At 55.3% G+C, this 22,360-nt stretch overlaps 1 protein-coding gene across 5 annotated transcripts in view; it reads right to left on the reverse strand.

Moving 5' to 3' along the window:
• Positions 1-22,360, reverse strand: part of ERI3 (ERI1 exoribonuclease family member 3) — a 143,010-nt gene that overhangs the window by 9,070 nt on the left and 111,580 nt on the right. For all 5 annotated transcript variants that reach the window (XM_075555284.1, XM_075555300.1, XM_075555292.1 and 2 more), the window contains one exon: positions 19,911-20,010. In XM_075555284.1, coding sequence (XP_075411399.1) covers positions 19,911-20,010 — 100 coding nt within the window. The remainder of the gene's footprint in view (positions 1-19,910; positions 20,011-22,360) is intronic.

Consider the following 22,360-nt stretch of genomic DNA (forward strand, 5'->3'; position numbering starts at 1 on the left):
TTCCTTGCGGATAAGTGCCCGCCGGGTGATGAGCCCTGGTGAGGGGCTACTCTTGGCAGGCACCGGCTCGGCAGGGCCCGTGTTCTGGCTACTGACACCGAGGGTAAGCACGCTGAACGGGAATGCGCGCACTCTACAAGAGAGAAGCAGCCCTTGCTGTCTGTTGCCTGTTCTCGTGCGTGCCCACAGTGTCTGAGGCTGCAGAAGCCACCTTCCAGCCTTGAGGGGAGCCGGCCCACACAGGGCCCATCGGGGTCCCTCACGTGAGTCACCGCACACCTGGTTTGTAGGACAATAAACCCTCGGACTGGTCAAGGCGTTGGAGACTGAGTTCTCTGTCTGTGGTGAAGTGCGTGGCTGCTCATCTCAGAAAGGTCCACAACTCAAAGCCCCCGCGGGGCCGTGGGAGAAACCGGGCCAGTCTGCTCGGTCCGACAGGGTTGCGGCTTGCGTCACGTCACAGCTGACGGGACAGCCACAGGTTGGTCTCCTCTCCTGGCAGAGGAGACTACACAAGCCGTTGGCCAAGTTAAAAGCGAGCGAGAGACAGATAAAATGGGGCTCTTAGGGTGGACGGCAAACGGTTTCCCAGGACACAGGCCTTGTTACTTAAAAGGCTGAAGGACCCTGAAAACGAGAGGGGGGGGGGAATTAGCTTTGCTGAGAAAGGCTTTGTAGATCTCTGGCCTGCAGTTTTAAGTTGACAGAATAGTTCCACGGCTCCACATACACCAAAAATAACCCACTACCGTGGGGTTGATTCCAGCTCAGTGACCTTACAGGCCGGAGTAGAACTGCCCCTTTGGGTTTCCAAGACTGTACATCTGCATAGGAGCAGACAGCCTCATCTTTCTCCTACGGAGTGACTGTTGGATTTGAACACCTGACCTTCTGGTTAATAGCTCACTTCCCAGCCCCTAGCTCCACCAGGACTCCCCACCAAACCGAACTCCTCACCGTCACGTTGACTCTGACTCAGAGCAGTGCTGCAGGACAGGGCAGACCGTCCCTGTCGTTTTCTAAGGCGGTCGCTCTGGGAGTATTTCTGTCTCTCCTACGCAGCAGCTGGTGGCTTCCAACTGCTGACCCACAAACTCAGGCTTCTTGCTTCTGCGCCCTGCCAGTCTCAGAATGTGGCTGCCAACTCCCAGGTCGCCTGCTGCGGCTCTAACTACCCAGCCACACGGAAAGCACAAGGAGTAGGAGAGGGGCAAGGCCAAAGGAACACGCGCTTCTAGGCTTTGTTCCTGGGAGTCTCACACGGCACTCCCCTTCCATCCCACCGGTCACAGCTCCTGGGCAGGGCCACTCCTGGCTGTATGAGGAATGGAAAAGAAGTGGTCACTGGACTGGCATACACATGGGCGATTCCGTGGGGAATGGTGTGCCGTCACTGCTGTCCTGCCACACCACCACGGATGCACCTCTCTGTGGCCCGAGTCCTCTCTCATGGATGTCCCCAAACTCCTTTGCCCCCCTTTCCTTCCATCACCCTTGCTTGGAAACCCAGACCTTGTCTTTTCTACGCCTGTACCTTGGGCTGAGCATGACCAGAGAAAGTGACAGCCACGTGGACTTAAGCCATTGATGAAACCAGGCATCAACCTAAATTGGGGCACAAAACTGCCTAGCCAATCGTCTGTGTTCTGGATCCAAGGACAATGTTCACCTTCCACTTCCCTCCCAACTTCCACTTCCCTCCCAAACTCCCAAACTCTCAAATCACCTGCCTGCAACACCACCCTCTATGCCCCGTGTCCATGCACACAGATCACCTTGTCTACTACTGCACAGGGACCACAGAAACCACCCATTGCACCTGCACCCACCCCTCCACCCCACCTTTGCTCCAGACGCCCGCCCTGCCTGCCTTTACATCACTCCATACCCCTTCTCCACAGCTGAGAGACTGGCGACTCTTCTGCACCGCTTTCGTCACGCAAGGGTGTAAAATGCATTACATCTTTCAAAATAGCCTCCTGTGAACGCCCTGTGCCCTTGGCTCACACCCAGCTGTGCCTCCTTTTACTGCCAGGCGACAAGGTCTCATCTCCCTCTCACTCTGCCACCATCACTTCTCCCCAAGACGCTGCCTTTTCTGATGACCCCATGGCCTCACGAGGCTCTCATGCTGGCGAGCACGGTGAGCTTACTCCTTGAAGCCGTCACCGACACTGCCTGCTCTTTCCACCCAGCCTTCCCAGCACCTCCTCTTCCGGTTGACCACCTGGTAGATGGGGGTGCTGCTCAGAACTGCCCCTGGCCCCGTTACCTTCTTGTTCTATCCTCTCTTCCTGAACGACCTTACCCACCCTGTGCGTCTTCCAGTCATCCCTCCTCCTGCATTGCCCACCACGCTGGCCCGGCCCACGCCCCCTTCTGCGCAGCGTCCCAGAGCCTCGCCAGTCCTTGCAGCGGGAGACGGCAGTGCAAACACAACACTGGCAACATTCAAATCCGGCCATGGGCGTAGTCAATAGCGCAGTGGTCATTTCCTGGTGCTGATACTTACACTGGATACAAGATCAGGTAGGAGGCTAACGTCGGAGGACGCTGCCTAAGGGAAATATGGAACCTTCCTGTCACTCTCAATAAAGTGCAGAAAGAGGAGAAAGGTCCCCAACCCTCCAGACAAAACCCAGGGTGGAGGCGGCACGCCCTCAGGTTTGCTTCTCTGAGCTCCTCTTCCCTAGCCCTCCACAGAGCTGTGGTCCAGTGCAGGGCTCGGCACACGTTTGGGACCAAGAGCCAATCCTGTCCCTCGTGGCATTTTAAAAATTAATCAAGAACCACAAATCTATTTTTTACAAATAAACGAGATCACCCTTATCTGAATAATATCCTTTAGAACGTTCAGTTGTAGGTCAGAGTCACACGCACAGACATGAGAGATGCACCTGGCCCACCGCCTCGGTCCCCAAATCATTGAAACCACCTGGGGAAATGGGGCAGCTGCAGGTCTTGGGGCTCCACGTTGCACCTAATGAGTCTGAATCTGAGAGAGGGCGGCTCAGGTAGCTGTCCTTCCACCAGCTCCCTAAACCACTCCAAGGAGCAGACAAGTGTGGGAACCTGGGGTCCAGTGGTGCTGAACTCCCTCTCCCCAAGGAGCCAGGCTCTTCTGCCTCTCAGTGTTCCCCGGGCTAGTTCTTCCTACCACCTTCACCGGAGTCTTCCCCCCCACCCCCCCAGGACTCGATTTGCTCTTTTCCTCTGGGTCCTCACCTGGTGTGGCCCCACCTCGGTGCTCGTTTCTCTCCTCAATGTGCCCCAGAGCAGTCCCAGTTTCCTCACTGGGATGGCTTCTGCCTGCCCCCCTGCTGCCCCACAAACTCAAGAGCAGGGGTTGCCTCGTCCACTCCCGTCATCTACAGAAGCGCTCAGTCGGTATTTTTAAGGAGGGAATAAAGGATTGGAGGAAAAGACAGGAAGATGGGGGGCAAGACTGCAGACAGGTCTGCTCCAGCCCTGACACGTGCCACCCGAAGCCACCCCGGGTTTTTGTCCGCACATGCCAGTGCACAGACATCAAGCCCTTCCCCGCCTCCTCTCCTCCCCACACACACTCCCAGAGACAGGCCAGATGGCTGGGCCCTGAGCTCCATCAGTCTGGCCAGCCCAGCCTGCCAGACCAAGACAGCCATTGGGGTGGGGATGGCTGCCCTGGAGAAGGGCTTGGCTGGGCCTAGGGACCCTGGGAAGGGGGGCTGTCCTCCCTAAACCCAGTCCCACCTGGTAAATATTTTATCCTCAAGCTGCTTGACTAATCCCTATTCATTTCAATGCCGTCGCCTTGCCTGGCTCAGCTCCCAATGCATTATTTATCTCCTTTGTTTGTTTGTCGCTAACAGGTGGGCCCCAGCGGAGGCGCTGACTGGGGACAAGCCCACTCCATCACAGTGTGGCTGTGAATTAATCATGAGGACTAATGGGAACCACCTCAGCTCCAGGCACCTCCCGAGCCTCTTCTCCTTGCCCTGGCACCCAGGGGTGGGCAAGGGCCATCTCAACTCAACTCCATTCAAAACAACACACTTGACCTACTATCTGCCTACCCACAGCACTCCAGTCACTGCATGACACTGCAGACAAGAGCAGAACAAACAGACGTTCCTGCCCTCAGGGAACTTACACTCTAGTTGGGGGTGAGAAGCTTTAAGTAAAAGGTTCATACCAGTAATTTCTTAATCACGACTGTGATTAAATGCAATAAAGGGCAAATCCCCCCAGCAAGCCCATTGCCATCTCAAGTCAATTCAGACTCATAGCGACCTCGTTTAGGCTTCCCAAGGATCTAAGTCTTTACTGCACCAGGTAACCTCGTGTTTCTCCAGAGGAGCAGCTGGGGGCTTGAACCACCAACCTTCCAGTTAGCAGTCCGAGGCTTACCCAACAGCGCCACCTGGGATCCTTGCAGGTGGAATACAGGAAGCGATATATCGCATCCACAACTCATCTGTCAGTTTGTCCTTCTGTGGTGGTTTGTGTGTTGCTGTGATGCTGGAAGCTGTCACCCTCGCAGGGTCACCCACAGGAAACAGGCTGCAGCAGAACTTCCAGACAAAGAAAAGCCATGTTGCTATTGCCCTGCACCGAGTACTCTTTTTCCAGAGTGTTGAGCAGAAAGGATGCTAGAGTGCTGCTGACTCAAGCCGTGGTCAGTGCAGTCTCCTCACACACAAGTGAGAGTTGGAGGAGGAGGGATGCTGAGAGCGTCACGGAATGCCGAAAGAACCAGCAAGTCTGTCTGGGAAGACTCCTTTCCTTCATCTCCCGGACTTCGGACGCACGGTCAGGGGAGACCAGTCCCTGGAGAAGGACATCATGCTGGGGAAAGTGAAGGGGCAGCACAAAGAGAAAGGTTTGCCGTGATGAGCTCAAACTTATCACTTGTGAGGACGGTGCAGGACCAAGCACTGTTCTGCTCGGTTTCACGTGGGGCCGCTCGCTGTGCGTGGGCACTGGCCGGACGGCACGGAATAGCAACGTGCCACGTGCACAAGGGGCCTCACTACGTGTAGGGTCAGGGAAGGTTTCCTCCAGGAAGCAAAAGTTGAGCTGAGCTCCAGGGGTGGGGTAGGCATTTGATAGGCCCGAGGTGGACAGAGGGGCTCCGGTGGTACAGCCCACCTGGGAAGGCCCTGAGGCGAAAGCAGGCACGGCGGTTTCAGAGAGATGGCCATGGGTGGTGGTCAGGGAAGCAAGAGTGGCTTGAGAAGTAGCGAGCGTGGGCAGCAGGGATGAGAGGTTATGCTCGTGAACCAGGTGGGCAGGGACGGTCCTTACACCCAGAAAGCCCTGCTGGAGGCCACTCTGCTCCTAAGTAATGACCAGCATCTGTCCGAAGGCATTACTGTGGCCGCTGCCCCAGCACAGGGCTCTCACTCCTCACCTCTGCTGACCGGAGGGCTGCTGCTTCTGCTTCCTGGACCTCCGAGGGGCCCTCGGCTTGCACTGTCCCCTCTCACCACTCAACATGCGTCGATCATGATCCCTCGGCCTGGCAGACAGCGGGCCTTCAGGGCCTGGGGGCTCGTGAGGACGGCTGGGGAGTTTCCACCCCAGGACCCTGGCCCACTGGCAGTGTGGGAGCCAGGGCTCAGGGTTTGGAGCTCTGGTGGGCATCGACGATTGAGTGCTCACAGTACCTCCCAAGGAGGAACTCTCCTCATATGGCCACTCTCATAGCCACAGGAGAAACTCCTCTGTATTAGCTTGCCCACGGCCGGTTCTGAGCTTGACGGGGCACTACCATGTTGGTAGCAATACACCAGTAAGGAACTAGAAGACTTTGAAGCCGGACTCAGACAGGGATGTGAACGGTGGGCTATCACTGCTGATTCCAGATGGGCTGGGCTGAAAGCCGCGAGTGCCGCAGACGCTAGCATGCTAGCTTGCGTGGTATTACGCTCTCAAAGGCGTCGGGCTGACTGCGGGACCCTGCACGCAATGGTAGCACTGTGAAGAATGGGAACGCCAGGACACTCCTGGTGTTCGTGCACAACAAGGGCTGCACACTTGTGTGCAATCAGGAGAGGTGTGTGTCGGGGCCGCACCCTTTCATCAGACTTAGTCCATCGGTTGGGTGAGAAAGCGGTCTGAGAAGCTGATCTCAAGACCCTGACGCCAGGACTGCAGGGAGACTCCTTAGCAACCTGCAACAGCGCGATGACACCACCTTGCTTGCTCAAAGTGAGGAAGATCTGCAGCACTCACCGATGAAGATGAAATGCCATAGTCTTTTTATGGCCTGCAGCCCGCTATTAAGGAAATGACCTCTACGACTGGACCAAGAAGCAGCATCTTGACAAATTGACAAAATACTGAGATTGTGCAAGATTCCACTTTCTCCTACTTGGACCCACAATCAATACTCATGGGGGTAGCTGTTAAGACATACAATGACATAGTTCACGGGCAAATGTGCTGCTACCCATGAAGAAGCAGCGCTGTCCCTCTGAGGACCGCAGAGGGCCTGACCCAGGGCCATGGTGTTTTCAGTCCCCCGCATGTGTGAGAGCGGGACACTGGCTCAGGAAGGGCCAAGAAGACCCAGAGCCTTTGAACGACGGCGTCAATGGTGGGGAGCCATACAGAGGAAGCGCAGCCAGAAGCAAGGGTGGCAAGACTTGGTCTCAGGTACTTGGCACAGGTTAGCAGGTGCTGCCAGTGTGTCCCTGGTGAAGGTCACCTGTCAGGCTGGATAGTGGCTCGGTGACAAGGAAGATGATCCTCAGCAGGAAGAACTGACCAGAGTGGCTGCAACAAAGGACTACGATGCGCAGTGATTGTGAAGATCGATGGGGGCAGGGCTGGGCCTTGTTCCATGTTGTTCTGTTGTACTGTCATACACAGAGCCACTATGGGTAGAAAGCCTCTGCTCTCTCCCAGTGGCTGGTGGTTTCAAACTGCTGACCTGGATCGAGAGTACCAATGCCCACACCCAATGCACAGCCACGATACCACCAGGGCTCCTTGTCTTGGCTCTAGTCACGCAGACTCCGCTCTCTGGCCCCTCGCCTTCTTCCAGTCCTTTAGTGACACAGTGCCTCAGAGTTCTGTCCTACGCAGTCTTCCCAAGCTTATACCCTCCCTATAGGTGTCTGTACCTATACCACGTCAGACACCTATCAATATATATGCACCGATGATGCCCAGATCCTAATTTGTCACCCAGGGTCTTTGAACTTAACATTTCCCACTGATATGTCTCAAAGGCACATTAAGTCCAGCATTCATTCCATACCTGCTGCTCCTGAGCTTCCTGTCGTGAGAGAATACACTACAGACGACATCCAGTTACTTACGTAAACCAAAGGCCCCACTAATTGGACCACAAAGCCCGCCCCACTGTGGTTCACCCACAGGGCACCAGGCAATGGCACACAGAGCCCGGTCCTGTCACTCTCTAACTTCCTCCTCCTCCCATGCGCCTGTTCCACTCAACCAGTTGTTCCCTCTGTCTTCTCTGCATCGTCTGTTCTCTCTCTAGCCTCCCTGACTTTGCCTTATCCTTTCTCCACTTACCCGCTCCTTCTTGGCCTTCACCCTTGGGCAGCCTGCCCTGCCCTCCCCTCTGCTGTGGCTAGCACTAAGCCTGCTACAGGGTCATCAATGCACACCCTGCCTCCCCCCACCGGCCGGGCAGTGCCCGAGGCCATGTTGGAATCCACCCCCAGTGTTGGACTGGGCACTCAGAAGGACTCACCAAGATGCCCACGATGGCTCAGCTCACTGAGATGTTCTGCCCAGACTTCTTGGTTGGAAACCTTTCCTGAGACGTAAACAAATACACTGATATGCACCCAAGCTTTCATGTTACTTTCGGACCAGCCATCTGCTTTCACCTTCAGAGTAAGCCTGGGACACAGGAGCCACCGCCACCTCACTTTAAAGAGATGTGGAGGTGCAGGACGGTGGAGTGGCTTGCCCCGGGCCCCGAGACCTGGAAGCAGTCCACCTGTCCGAGAACAAAGTCACTGTGTCCGATGCCCCTGGCTTCCACCATGGGCATTTCTGAGGGATCTCCCTGGGCAGCTCCAGGGGCCCCAGCCTCCAAGTGATCCTCAAAGGGGCACCAGGTTTATGGACTACCCTGTACAAAGCCCTGCCGGGGCAGGGGCCTCACGGTGCACATGGCCAGGGTTGGTGATTCTATTCAAAGTGGCCACTTTGAAAATCCATATGTCTCCAGGCTGCCCGTACATCACGGTGTCAAGTCTTGGAGCAGAGGCATCCATCAGCGGCTCCCCAGCGCCATGGCCTGTATGCCAACAAGTCTGCTCCCAGCCGTCTAGCTGCCCTCAGCTGGCTCCCCGATGCTCTGGCAGCCATCGCCACTTGCTGGGGCAAAGGTCCGCTCGAGCCCAGGTGCCTGGTCCAGCCTCGCCCCCCAACTTCAGACGAGTGTGGCTGCTGGCCGCAGCCCTGCCCCAAGCGCCTTCTCTGTTCTAGCTAGTCTCTGCTCCCTGGGAGCAGGCAGGCAGCACGGAGGCAGCCTCGATAACGCGCTAACGTGCTGCCCATGCTGTTCTTAAAAATTTATGACTGTGCAACATGAAAAACCCGGCCGAGGAGCCGTCATTAGCGGCGCAGCCTCCCTCCCCCACCAGAGCCGCCCTCGTAAATTGAGATTTATGGCTGCGGCAGGCGGGGCAGGGGCGTGTGCAGGCGGTGAGGCTGTGGTGGAGGAGACAGGGAAAGACCAAGGAGGCAGTGGTGGGGCCAGGGGCTCCCTCCTGCGGCAGCTCCGCATCATCACCATCTGCAGTGAGGATCCCAGTCCCCAGAGTGAGGGCTGGGCTGGGCTGTCCACCCGCACAGCACAGAAGCGGCCTTCTGCTTGGCAGTGGGGCTCGAGGGGCTGAGGCCAACCGCTGGCTCTGTTAGGTCAGTAGGGCCAGATCCTGAGGTCACAGGAACTAGCCAAAGACTGGTTGACAGGATGGATGGCTTAGGGGCGGGGGAGAAGGAGGGGGCGGTGGCATGAGGAGAAAGCATTGTTTTTGCTGCATATCACAAGGCCCGGTCCCCAAAGCCAGCTTCTACACTCAGAAGACTGGGCCAGGCTGTGGCTGTGCTACCCCCAGCAGGGAACTAGGGGAGATGCAGGCGGAGAGGGAGCAGAGAGCTGCAGACGCTCCCTTTTCGTGCTAAGGCCTAAAGTCAGGTGTAAGCACTGGGCCCAGGCACGGAGGACCCCAGGAAGGGCTGGGGCTGGAGAAAAATGGAGGTGATTTCATGCCTTTCCCTTCCCCTCCCCCTCCCAGGCCCTTTCCATCGTGTCCGCCTTCCTGTCCCCCCCCCCTCCTCTGCTGCTCACTTAGCCCTGTCAGGCAGGCCATTATGAAATTGGGGTTTCATTTACAGACTAATTAAACATTACAGCTTGTTCACAATTACAACGCGGGGATGAGGGAGTAACTAATTACGGAAGAAATGAGCTAACATTTATCTCTGCTCCCACCCTCCCCTCGCCCCACTGCCCCCACCCCCAAGTCTGGCTTCCTCCCACTCTGGTCAGTACCACCTGCTCTCCAGCTTGGTTCCTAGGACGGGGGCTTGGCGGGCCCAGGGACTACCTGGACAACAGCTCCAACTGCTGTCCTCAGCCACGGTGGGAGCTCCTCCGGCAGGCCCCAGAAGGCGTGGCTAAAGGACTAGCCGGGCTCCACACCTGGGGCAGGTGAGGCACTGGGCTTTGGTGTGTGCGGCTATGAAGAGAGCTTCAGGAGGGCGACAGCACCGTGGGGCTCTGTGTATCTTGATTCTTCAGGGCAAGGTTTTGTTGCGACTGCAGCAGGTAACTACTTGTGTGACCTGGCATGAACGTGATTGAGCCGCAAGCCCCAGGCCCAGGGAAGAGAAGAGCTGACCCTTCAGAACAGTCCTGGGGTGTGGCCCAGGCAGCCCAGGGCCCAGATCCCTGCTGGCAGCTCCTTCCTCCTCCTCAGCCTCAGAAGGGAGAGGCAGGGCTAGCTAGTCCTGGGCTCAGTCTGGCCCTGCCCTTGGTCTCTGGCCAGATGCCCTTTGTGGGGTCCAAGGAGCTTCCTAGGGGTCCGGGGTACCCCCTGTGGGCAGGAGTCCTGGGGTCTGACTGGGCCTGCCGCAGGGTTTAATAATAGTAACAGTGAGTATAAGCGTTTCCATCCTTCCTGCCTTTGGGCAGGAGAAGAAAGGAAAGAGGAGGGAGAGGAGGGAGCGGAGGCAGGGGCTGAAGGGAGGCTTTGAGGCCTCAGAACTCACATCAAACAGCCGGATCTGGGCCTAATTGTCTGACCCCTGCCCCTGCCTTCAATCAGCTCTGCGGCTCCCTGCCCGCCCCTCGCCTAACTAGCAGCCATGTTCTCCTCATTAGGACAAGCTCCCCTTGCACACGTGTCCCCGGACATGTCCCCAGCACTCTTAGCTCCCAACCCTGCCTGGTGGGGGGGACAGCAGGGACCCAGTTTTGGAGGGGCTCCTGGGACAACTAAGCCCTCTGTCTCCACAGCTGGCCACCCTGTGCTAGCCCAGCTCCTCTCCTTGAGCCGCAGGGCCCTGGATGTCACGCGCTATGACATATCCCTGGGCTGGCTCAGCCGCTGGGTGCCTTCTGTCCTCTGTGTGTCCTTCTCATTACAGGCCAACTGCCTCAGACACACAGCTCCAGAAGGCGGACCACGACGGAGTCCTAACCATTCTAGCCTGGTGCTGCCGGACTCGGGCCGGCAGCAGGTAGGGTCTGGGTCTTGGTCTGCATTCGCAGGCGAGGAGTTGAAGGAACGTGTTTGTGGGCTGTACGGGGATGGCTCCCTTGCATGGAGCCAGGTCTGGGAGCTCAGACCCCAGACCTGGGGAGACCTGTGTTTCCATGCTGGCTCTCCCGCTTGTGCTATGCAACCTTGGGGGAGCTGCATCCTCCTCGAGCCTCTGTTTCCTCACAGACAGTAGTAGTGTCGCTAGCACTTCTCACCCGGGGTCTGAGCTCGCTGAGCTGATCCGTGTAAAGCTCTCTGTATTGTAGCTGGCACTCAGCAAATGTGGACTGAACGATGATGCTGGGGTCGACCTGGGGAGTCAGCAGACCAAACACATTCCTTCTGTGCACTGACCAGGGGCTCTGGTTAACAGTAAGGGCGGAACACAGCAGGGAGGAAGGGCCCAGAGGCCTGTGGGGAGAAAGAGCAACTCCCCAAAGGGAGCACTTCTGCCGGAGCCCGAATGTTTGGGCAGGACGTCAGATAGGAAGTGCAAGGCCCCCGTGAAGTATTGGCAGATGGCACTAGGTCAGATGAGGCAGGTCACCAGGGACCTACTCAGGAGTACTGCTGTGACCACCACTGAACAGAAGGCTGTCGGGGCTGCTGTCGGTACAATTCTCAAGGCACCAGACCTGTAGGAGGCTAGGGGGGTGGGGGTGGGGGGCGCGCTGGCCTGGTCCCTGACATTGTCTCTCACCTTAAACCGGTGGTAATGACTTGCAAATATTGATGAGAATACAAACTACAGAGATTGTGTTTTCAGTGAGTGAAGGTGGGGAGTGGGGATAAGGAGGAAAACACACTGAAATGAAGTCCGGTTATCTCCCATCTGTGCTGCTTCTAATCCCCCAGCCCAAAGGAATCCAATGCAGCCCCTTATCTGCCCTGTCAATCACTCAATCATCACCCAGGGCTTGGTGGGCACCCACATGCCTCACATACAACACACTCAGACACGTGCCCACACAAACACTCCACTGACTCTTGCTCCACCAACGGCGGCCCACCCCCAGCCCATTACTTCTCTGAGAGGAGCGGCCAGCACACAGGTCCTGCCAGATGGATGCAATTTGCATAATATCAGCAGCGGAGGCTGCGAGATCACCAGGGGTCAGGGCGCTGACATCCCCGCACGGTCTATCTGCAAGTGCTAATTTGGCCGGCATTGATCTGTCTTTCTGATTTCTTTGTCATTTACGTCTGCGATGGTGTGACAGGAGATACAGACAGAGACAAGGGGAGGCCAGGCCAGGGCCGAGGGCTAGGAAGGTAGGGAAACAAAGATTGTGCTTTCTGATGCTTCACACATACAGCGCACACACACACACCCATCAGAACATCCATCCATCCACCCTGCATTTTCCCCTCTGTGGAGGGCACAAAGAGTAGAGAGCCTGGTGTCTGCTCTGAGAGGGTCAGCTCAGGGGGCGTAGCTAGTACTCTCCTGGCAGGCAGTGAAGTCCCCGTCCATGCCTGCAGAGCAGTCCTTTCTTGTGGCCACCCACCCCAAGCCTCCTCACTCCCTGGGCCACATGGAGGGAAGGAAGGAAGGAAGCGGATGGGGTGGGGGAGGTCGGCAGGGGAAGACACACTCAGGTGTGTTCTTTGCCTCCTACCCATCAGGCAGACAGGTTGACTCCTTTCCTGCCACCGTTGGGGCTAGCCAAAGCTGGGACAGAGCACGGGGCTAGCTGCCTCCCTGGGACAGAGGAGGAGAGCAGTAGCTTCCCATTAACACTTCACCACCCACGGCCCACACAAAGCCCCGACACCGACACCGAGGCCCTGGCCAATTCTCAAGTGCTGAGCTGAGCCAGGAAGCCCCACATCCTATCAGCTCTAAGGGCTACCTGCTGGAGCTCCAGCCAGAGTCCCACATTCTTCCCTGCCTTGGAAGGAGGGCTGGGCACAGGAATGGGGCACTGCCAGGATCAGCGATGTCACAGGGGTGGGGGAGGAAGGAGAAGCCTGTGCCCAGTGTGGAGACACCAAGGGACATGGTCACTGCTGAGAGGCAGAGGGGCTTGAGCCTTCGCAAGAGTGCAAGCCCCTCCCCCAGGCGCAGTGGCTCTGTCTGGGCACCACCTCCCTTCCCTTGCCTATGGTGGCAGGATGGGGGTGGTGGTGAGGGATCAGAAAGAACTCCCTGCTGGGCAAGAGGGGGACTGCCGTTTGGTGTGTGTTAATCCTGGACCCAAGGTCTTCCCAGGGACCTGGGAACTTCAAGGAGGGAGAGGAGAGGCTGCACTGTAGACGAGCTCATTAGCCAGCACCCCCACCCTCCAGGAGGAGGGGGGCGGGCGGCCCAGTGAGCGTGGCGGCCTCAGCGGCGGCAGAGAAAAGGCTGTCACTGTCCTTTCTTCCTTTTGGTGCAAGCGTCTCCCGAGCGGACGATTCTCCCGCAGTGACACCTCTCATGGGCGCTAATGAGATCTGTGTCACAGAGCTAATGTGTTCTGACTGGACTCTTGATAGACACCACACTCCTTGGGGGGGGGAGTGAACTGCAGGCCAGAGAAGCGAGAAGCCCCCCATAGAGGTCAGGGCACTACCCGGATACCTCCTGCCAGTCCAGCTCTCCTGTCAAAGCAGGCTGGACAACAAGTTCCTGGAGTTCCCTTGGTCTCTGGCCATCCCATCTGGACCATAAGCCTCCGCAGGTCTCTCCTCAGCCCCTCAGCAGAGCGGCTCTGCTCTTAGGCCTGACCACCCAGCCCAGCCAGGTGACAGCAGTCTGTAAGGACCCCCTCCTGTGCCAACAGCAGGGGAGATGTCAGCAGCATTTCAAAGGAGGAAGGGAGGGAGGCCTGGGACCTGCCCTCAGATGCCTGGGGGGGGGATGATAGTCAGAGCTCAAGGGTGTTGCTACACACAATCACACTGGGAGGGTCAGGTAGGCTTCCCAGAACACAGGATTTTCCTGGACCCAGAGTTGGGAAGCCCAGTGAAATCACAGCAAGCACCGTAAGGGCCAGGAGGTGGTCAGATGCCAACGGCTGCATGACCCTGGCTCAGAGGGTGTGCACAGCGGGGCCAAGGGATGGCAATGCCTTCTCCCTCCCTCCTTGCTCAGCTTTGTCAAGGCCTGACTGCTTCACAGAGAGAAATGAAGGACATGAGCTTGTTTGCTTCCGGGTCAGCACAAAACCTGACACTGAAGCAGTGTGGTGAGAGGAACCCAGGCCTTGTCTTCAGTTAGATCTGGGTGTGAGTCTGGACTCCTCAATGGAACCCAATGGGTTGTGCCAGGGGATTACAGCATCCCCCGCCCTACCAAAAAAAAAAACAAAAAACCACGGAGAAAGGCTCTGCTGGGTGGAGCTTTCATAGTGCATATTTTCCCTGCTAGGTGAGCATTAAGCAACTTGCTCTGAGTTAGTGCACCCAGTGGCATGGCTTGGGAAAGTTCTCTCTGGTCACAGTGAATTTTCTTATAAAAGCAGTTTCACTCGAACCTCATTTTTTTGTGATGGCTGATTTGAGAGAACAGTGTGCAGTGGTGAAATTCTGTTTCCTGCTCGAGATAATGCTGCAGAAACTGCTGTGATACTGAACACAGCTGACCAGGGCCGCACTACGGGAAAACCTCAAGTGTATGAGTGGTTTTCTCTTTTCAGACACGGTGAAAGGTTGATTGATGACACACCTCATTCTGGATGTCCATCAACTCCCTAAATGGACAAAAACTGTCCACAAAGTTTGTGCCCTTGTGCTCAAAGACAGATGATGGACCATTGACGACATGGGGAAGTTATCTGGACTAACTTGGCGCTCGGTAGACTTGGGAAGGAGGGGCACTGCAAAATTAAGCAACCCAGACTTCCCCCCAAGGTCATTACTGGTGATGAAACATGACCCCAAAAGCAAACATCAATCAAGCCAGTGGAAGATGCCCTCGTGCCCTCGTCACCTTGCCCCCCCCACCCCCCAAAGCTTGTCAAGTGAAACCAGAGATCAAGACGCTGCTCATTTGATTTTTTTGATGTGAGGGCAGATAGGATACTTAAAAGTTCACTCCACCAGGTCAAGCTGTTAACCAAGCTTTCTATCCAGAGGTTCTGGAAAGATAGCATAACGGTGTGTGACAAAAGAGGCTGATCTGTGGCAGACGGGGGACTGGTTTTGCCACCATGACAGTGCACCTGCTCACGCAGCCTTCTTGGTACCCCAGTGTTTGGCAAAAAAGCAGCATGCCTCTCTTGCCCCGTGCACCTTACTCTCCTGCCCTCACGCTGTGCAACTTCTTTTTGCGTCCTCAGATGCAGAGGGACATGAAAGGACAGCGATTTGAAGATGTAGAAGGGGTGAAGAAAAAAATGAGGGAGGTGCTACCAGCCATCCAAACAGATGAGTTTGAAAAATGTCCAAGAATGGAATTGCAGATTTGACAAATGTGTTCTGTGTAATGGAGAGTACTTTGAAAGTGATGAAAAAAAAAGAAAGTGATGTATGTTTTGTAAAAAAAAAAAAAATTAAATACAGCCATCTAGCTGAGAAGCAACAAAACGCATATGGAAGAAGCACACCAGCCTGTGTGACCATGAGCTGTCAATGGGATCACATATCAGGCATCAAAGAACAAAAAAAAATCATATATTGTGAATGAGGGGGAGTGTAGAGTGGGGACCCAAAGCCCATCTGTAGACAACTGGACCTTCCCTTACAGATAGGTCACAAGGAGGAGATGAGTCAGGGTGCAGTGTAACAACGATGAAACACACAACTTTCCACTAATTCTTAAGTGCTTCTCTCCCCCCACTATCATGATCCCAATTCTACCTTACAGATCTGGCTAGACCAGAGGATGTACACTGGTAGAGATAGGAACTGGAAACACAGGGAATCCAGGATGGATGAACCCCTCAGGACCAATGGTGAGAGTGGTGATACTGGGAGGGTAGAGGGAAAGTGGGGAGAAAGGGGGAACTGATCACAAGGATCTACATATAACCCCCTCCCTGGGGGACGGACAACAGAAAAGTGGACAACAGAAGTGGGGGAAAGGAGACATCAGTGTTAATACATGACAAAATAATTTATAAATTATCAAATATCAAAAATTCATGAGGGAGGGAGGGTGGAGGAGGGAGAGGTAAAAATGAGCAGCTGATACCAAGGGCTCAAGTAGAAAGCAAATGTTTTGAGAACGATGATGGCAACAAATGTATAAATGTGCTTGACACAATGGATGTATGTGTGGATTGTGATGAGTTGTACGAGCCCCCAATAAAATGATTTTAAAAATTAAATACACAGCGTGAGAGGGCAGATTCTGGGTTTTTTTGGGGGGTACCCCTCATATAAGAAGACCTTAGGCAAGTCACTTAACTGAGCTTCAGTTTCCTCATTTGCAGCATGGGAATCATGCTATCTACTGTCAAAGGACTTGTCTGGATAGAGCAAGAGAAAAATGTGGAACAGAAGTCAAAGTTGGCTTCCTGGTTGGGTCAAGCTTGAAGTGAGCCCCAAGACCATGGCCCTTTCCCTTCTGGTTTGGAACTGCGTCAGAACAATCAACCATTTAGGATCAGATCCATTTACAACAGCATTAGGAAAGGAAGAGGACCAGGAACAGGAAACACCAGGAGGAAGGGGGATATGAGATGCGACACTGAAGGGATGGAAATTATGAGCCAAAACAGAGTGTATGAATTGCCAAATGTAAAACTGATCTATAAACCTCCCACTAAAATAAATTTTAAAAAAATTACTGTATGTGTGTGTGAGATTACTGTGAAAATTAAATTGGTTAATAGCAAGTAACCTGACACGATGTGGGTGTCTTGCGGACCCTTCGCTGAAATGCAGGAATGACCACACAGCACTCAGCAGTCCCCCAACGAGGCTGTCCCTAAATCGACGAGAGTCTTAGGCCCATCCTGGTCACCAGGCTCCCAATGCCAAAACCACTACGACAGGATGGCATGCCCCCGTCCCTACAATGACTATGTTGGCCACCTCTGATACCTCAGCTCCATGTCTCCAGGCTGTCCCCAGCCATCCCTGAGCCCTCCCTCTCCCTAAGTCCATAGGGCCAAGCCATCGCCTGCTCCTGAGAGCTCTGTGAGGGTTGCGGCTGTCTGTCTTTTCTACACTGGCCAGCCCAGCCCTCTAACAGCCTGCCTCCTTGTTCTCTGCACCCGGCTCATACCTCTGCTTGTCAGGAGTCCCTGCCAGGTAGGCGCCCAACATGCTCCCTCTGCCATACAAGTAAGAGGATCAGGAAGAGGGTCAAATTTCTGGGGCCCAGAGTTATCAGTGATTTGCAGACCCCACCACTGCCACCTGCCTAAGGCATCGTGGGAGAACTGACAGTCCCTGGAGATGGCTATGCTGTGGTATCTGCAGAACCCTTGCCCATCATCAACCCATACCCCCCTTCTCCCCCACCAACACACATACCACTCCCCACTCCAGGCTGGCAGCTCCTCACACAGTTAATTAGCACCATGTCACTGAGGACCAGCCTGAGTGGCCAGTGACAGGCGCTGACCTCTGACCCCAGGGCTGGGAGACAGTCCACATCAAACTCTTACAGCGCGACCCTTTTAGCACGCACAGTAACTCGGGGCACCGCCAGCTGAAGCTCATTAAAGCTGTCTCTTTGGCGCGAGGGCCATTAACCTCACTGCTCAACACCCACACCTCCCCTCCCCGCCTCTCGGAGCCCAATTAATGCCCTACATCTTCTCCTTCCCGTCCAAGCACTATCACCCACACCTCAGAGCCAGTTAGGAACTGGCAGGGCAGCCCCCTTAATTCAAGGACTACACATACCCATGCCAATAACTCCCAGTGCCCCAGGAAGCCCAGGGCACAGAGCTGGCAACAGAGGAGGGAACTCCGTGAGACCACCATCCCCACAGCACAAGACCAGCCCTTTGCATGGGGACCTCCCTGAATCGTCCTTTCACTGCACAGCCCTGAGATAGGTACCAAGGTTTCAGGACTCTGAGGGTAGAACCAGAACTTTCTATGACTCCCTGAACCCTTACTTAACTGCCACTCACAGCCTTGGGCTCTCCTCTGGACCCCACCGAGATGCAGACACTTTCTGCAGGGCCTTAACCCAGGGTCAGTGTGGGTAGACACGCAGTAAGGGCATCAGAGAGTCTCCAGAGACAGCCAACAGGTAATGGACTACTTCCCTCAGAAACACACCCTCCGATGGGGCAAAGAAGCAGGGTGCCCAGCTTAGGGCTGTACGGGGCTAGTAAGCCAGTCCCACTGGCCCTTCCCACCAGCCAGGCTCACGCACGTGTCACTCCTCTTCTGGACAGTGCAAGTCTTCTTGCTAGTCCTTTGTCCTTCGTCCCTCCCTGTCCCATAACTCTTTCAGATTCATTTGCTCACATCTTCTTCCGTCCACTCAGAAAGGTTTACTGAGTACTATTAAGTTTTGTGCAGTACAAACTGGGCCACTGATTCTGAACCACAGCTGTGACCATGCCAGCCTCTCACTCACAAACCACTGTCACCACAAACCCATCTTTTCACTGGGCTGTCCGAGCAGAGCCCTGTTTATTGCTCGGTTGATTTTTAGCCCTTCCTGAACCTAAACTTCCTGCTTCAGTCACAGGCAATGACTTACAGGTGCCTGACCTTGTCTTCTCAGCAGGAGGGGCTTTTTCTGAGGCCCTAGAGAACCCCCATCGTCCTTCCAAGATCCTCCGACTCCAGTATCCTTACCTCCAGGGCACTTCTCACTGCCCTCCCAAGAAGAACACCTTGCTGAGCTTGTGTCTCCGCGGAGTACCTCCCGTGGGAGTTCACAGCAGCTGCATTGGGAACCCCTGACTTAGTCCTGATGAATGTTCCTTTAAGGCTGGCCTGGCCCCACCCAGTCCTGGGAGAGCTTGGGGATGGCCCAATAGGAATGACATGGCACCTCAGAAATGAGTGAGATAGAAAAGAAGTAGCAGCTACATAGATAACTGAGGTCAGGGGAAACCACCCTGGGGGCAGCCCAGGTGCTTGTGTTCCAGCCCTCAGGACCCTGGGACAACTGTCTATTTCAATCCCTGTCTTTTCCCTGCTCCGCCACCCCTCCCCAAATGTGAGCTCCCAGAAGGGACATCCACTCAGCCTGCCAAACACCCACCAGACACCACTGAGTGGCTGGGCAATGTCCACAGTGGGAGACTGGCTTGCAGCTTGGACCCTTCTGCCGTCCCTCTCCAGTCCCCCATGAAACCCACCCCTCCCCAAAGGCCCACAGGTTATAATAATGTCACATCACCGCCCAGGACTACTCGCCCCCCCCCCCCATTGTGACAAAGCCTGTCTCTGTCCGTCAAGCACCCAGCTTGAAAGCATTTGCATGCACACAAAATAAGATACACAGAACCCAAGAGAGATACGTTCTGACAGATAAACAGGCTGATAGGTGCTTACACATACACAGACACGTACCCTCAGAAAGCTGTGCACAGGTAGGTTATTATGCCACAGACACATCTTCTCAAACAGATGTACAAGCACAGTGGCGTATGCACACTCCGCTGAGAAGACCCCCAGAGACAGAAAGCTGAAGGTGTCACACAGACACTCACAGACACACATCAATACCAATACAGCAAAAGCTAGCGACTGCTTACAAAACCCAGTCACTCCAGCCGTCTCCCAGGCAGGAGTCTCCCTGAGGGTCACCCCCACCTTACACCCCAAGTGCCCCTCCCAACCCAGGCATGCTCAACGGAGGTGCTGCTCCTGCGGGGGAGTCAATACCCTGTGGATGGAGCCATCGGTCAGAAGGACCCCGACTAATTAAAAGCTGGTGAGGTTTAAATAATTCATCTCCTTAACTCCCATTGATCGCCCAGTTTAGTGGCCACAGACTTGAAACAATATTAAACAGCCTCTTCCCACTTCATGGGGCGGGGGGGAAGCTGAGACATGCCCCCTCTAAGGACATTGCACCAGGGATGCAGCCGGGAAGAGGGGTACACTCTGATATTGCCCACCCAAAGCCCAGACCCCAGTCTCCTCCTAAATGTTGTTTTGAGAGGTGTTTTCTAAGGTTCCCCTCTCAATCTCGCTTCATTCCTTCCCATCCCCAACCCCCAGGTCTAGGAGAGCTGCTTGGGGCCTTGAATGAGCCCTGGAAGCCGTGTGTGTGCCAGGGCACTGGGCATGCGGGCTGCTAGGGGGATATGCAGTGGGACTGACCAATGCCGCTGTGGGGCCGCCCTATGTGTTGCAGGCTGAGGCCCTTGTTCATGTCTAGAAGTCCGTTCTTGGGCCAGCAGCCCATGGCGAAGCTGTAAGCCTGGAAGACAGGAGAGCAGAAGGGTTAGTAGAGGTCCTGACTTTAGACCCATGCCCACTCCCCGGGGCTCCATGCCCCAGTCCTCCCCACTAAGGGCTTACTCTCATCACACTAACTTAGGAGGGCCCCTTCACTGGGCCCCCCTTTCTCCGGGCCCCCACCAGAAAACCCCTTCCTTCTCCAGAGCCCCCTTTCACCAGGGCTTCTACCCATCATCGTCCCCCAGCCCTCAGTGGGTGCCCCTTACCAGGGCTCCCCTCTAAAGGGCGACTATTTACTAAGATCCTTCTTATGAGGCCCTCCTCCCTCACCTTCTTACCATGCCCCTCTCTTTAGATTTGTATCCCACGCTCCCTAATGGCATGCCACCCCACCCCCAACCCCTCCGGACAGGATTACAGTCATTCTGCTCTGACTCACCAGGCAGGCGGCTCAGAAGGTGGGGGGGGGGGGGCTCTAATGAGGAGGGGAGTAAGGTCACCTGGTTGACTCAAGCAGGGAGTACATGGAGACAGAGGGGGTGGTGGTGGTGGTGTGTGTGTGTGTGTGTGTGTGTGTGTGAGAGAGAGAGAGAGAGAGAGAGAGAGAGAGAGAGAGAGAGAGAGAGATACTCCTGCTGAAGGTCAAGTGCTCACTTATGCATATTCAAAGCAGTCACTCATCGATCTGTGCTTAATTGTTTTCCTGGGGTTGGGGAAGGAAGTGCTGGGGGCATCGATCTGTTCAGGCCCCCAAGCACTCCAGTGCCCCCCTCCACACCCTAGCCACACCACCTGGCTGCCAACAACCTCCATGAGAGAGTGGGGGACACTTTCCTTACAATTCCATGGGTTAAAGTATGACTGACCTCAAGTTACAGATGAGGAAACAGGCCCAGAAAGAAGAGACTTACCTGGGTTAGAACACAGTTAAGTGGCCGTATGGGGATTTACTCCCTGGTTAGGTCCTGGGCATTAGGTACTGGACTGTGCAGTGAGCCGATGCCTCGTGCACGACTCCATCCCCCCACCTTTGAAGTCCCCACACAACAGGCTGCCATCCCTCCCTGTGGCAGGAAGGTGGCAACCTGTGGAACACGGGCCAGTGGGAATACGTGAAGAGTATTCGGAAGTTGGGTGAAGGGTCCACTGAGGAGCTAAGCTGACATCCAGCCATGGTCAGGCAGGTGCTGCAATGTCCCCACCCATCACTGCACCAGGAGGTTGGGGCCTCATCCTAGGCCAGACTCCCTCACAGGGGGCGAGGGTCCACACAGGGTCAGACACCAAAGTTTGGAGGCTGCGCACAGAGGTTGTGGGTGGGCCAAGGGGTGTCTCTCAGAGCACTGGGTCCAGCCCTCCAGTCCGAGGCCAAGGGCCCTTAGAAGGCCAGGAGTCACTGTACTGAATGAAGCCTTAGCCATTTTCCTCGACCGCAGAACTGTCGGTCACAGCCCAGCTTCCCAGCCGAGCCTTCCCCACCCTTCCCCAGGCCACAGCTGTACCCACAAATTGGGCCTGGGTACGAGGCTCAAGGACAGGGAAGAGGAAGCTGGCCCAGAGCCAGGGAAGAGCCAGGGAAGGCAGGCAGCAAGGGAAAGCGGCCAGTGGGCGGTGCCCAGCTGGAGGAGCGGCTGAGCGCAGTCAGGACCGAGGCTGGAGCTCAGTGGGCCAGAGAGCAGTGGCGGGCCGGCTTTCAAGTACTTTAAAATCACTTACAAAGGCCGGATTAAACGATCAGAAATTCCATTTAATAGGACAAATAAAGAAATAACAATCTACTCTATCAGCCCAGGGAAGGCGAGTTAGATAGGTTTTTTCCCCCTCTAAAAAGGAAAAAGGGAAGGAAGGGGGAAAAAAGAAGGATAATGTGTGTTTACTCAAGCAAAGAAAAAAATATTTAAGTGATGTCGGGGAGAAGATTGCAGTAACTAGTGAAGAATAACATCGTCTACTTTGCTGTCAAATCACACCCGAATTTCAGTAATAGATTCTCGGCTGACACTCAATTCAATTCGAAGGTGATCCTGCTTTATCCCAGCCCATCAAATATTAAACACTTGCATTAGCAGGTGCTGCCGCTTCCCGGCTTAAAGCGGCGGGCGGGTGGCAGGGCTGTGGAGGCCCCTCCGCTCTGCTGGCGGCACAGGGACAGGGCAGCTCAACGTTATCTGCACGTCATGCTCAGTCTTATCGCAGCTAAGCGCGAAGACCACTTCAGATAACATTAGACGCTTGCCCCGACGCGTCAGGATGATTAGATTATTATAATTATGACTCCCCAGGATCTTCCACAGTCTGGGATGGGTAGAAGGGGGCTGGAGGGCAGCCGAGCCCAGGAGAGCCAGCCTGGACCAGGGCAAGCCGAAGTC

This window comes from Tenrec ecaudatus, chromosome 1 (assembly GCF_050624435.1).
Source record: "Tenrec ecaudatus isolate mTenEca1 chromosome 1, mTenEca1.hap1, whole genome shotgun sequence".
Lineage (NCBI taxonomy): Eukaryota > Metazoa > Chordata > Mammalia > Afrosoricida > Tenrecidae > Tenrec > Tenrec ecaudatus.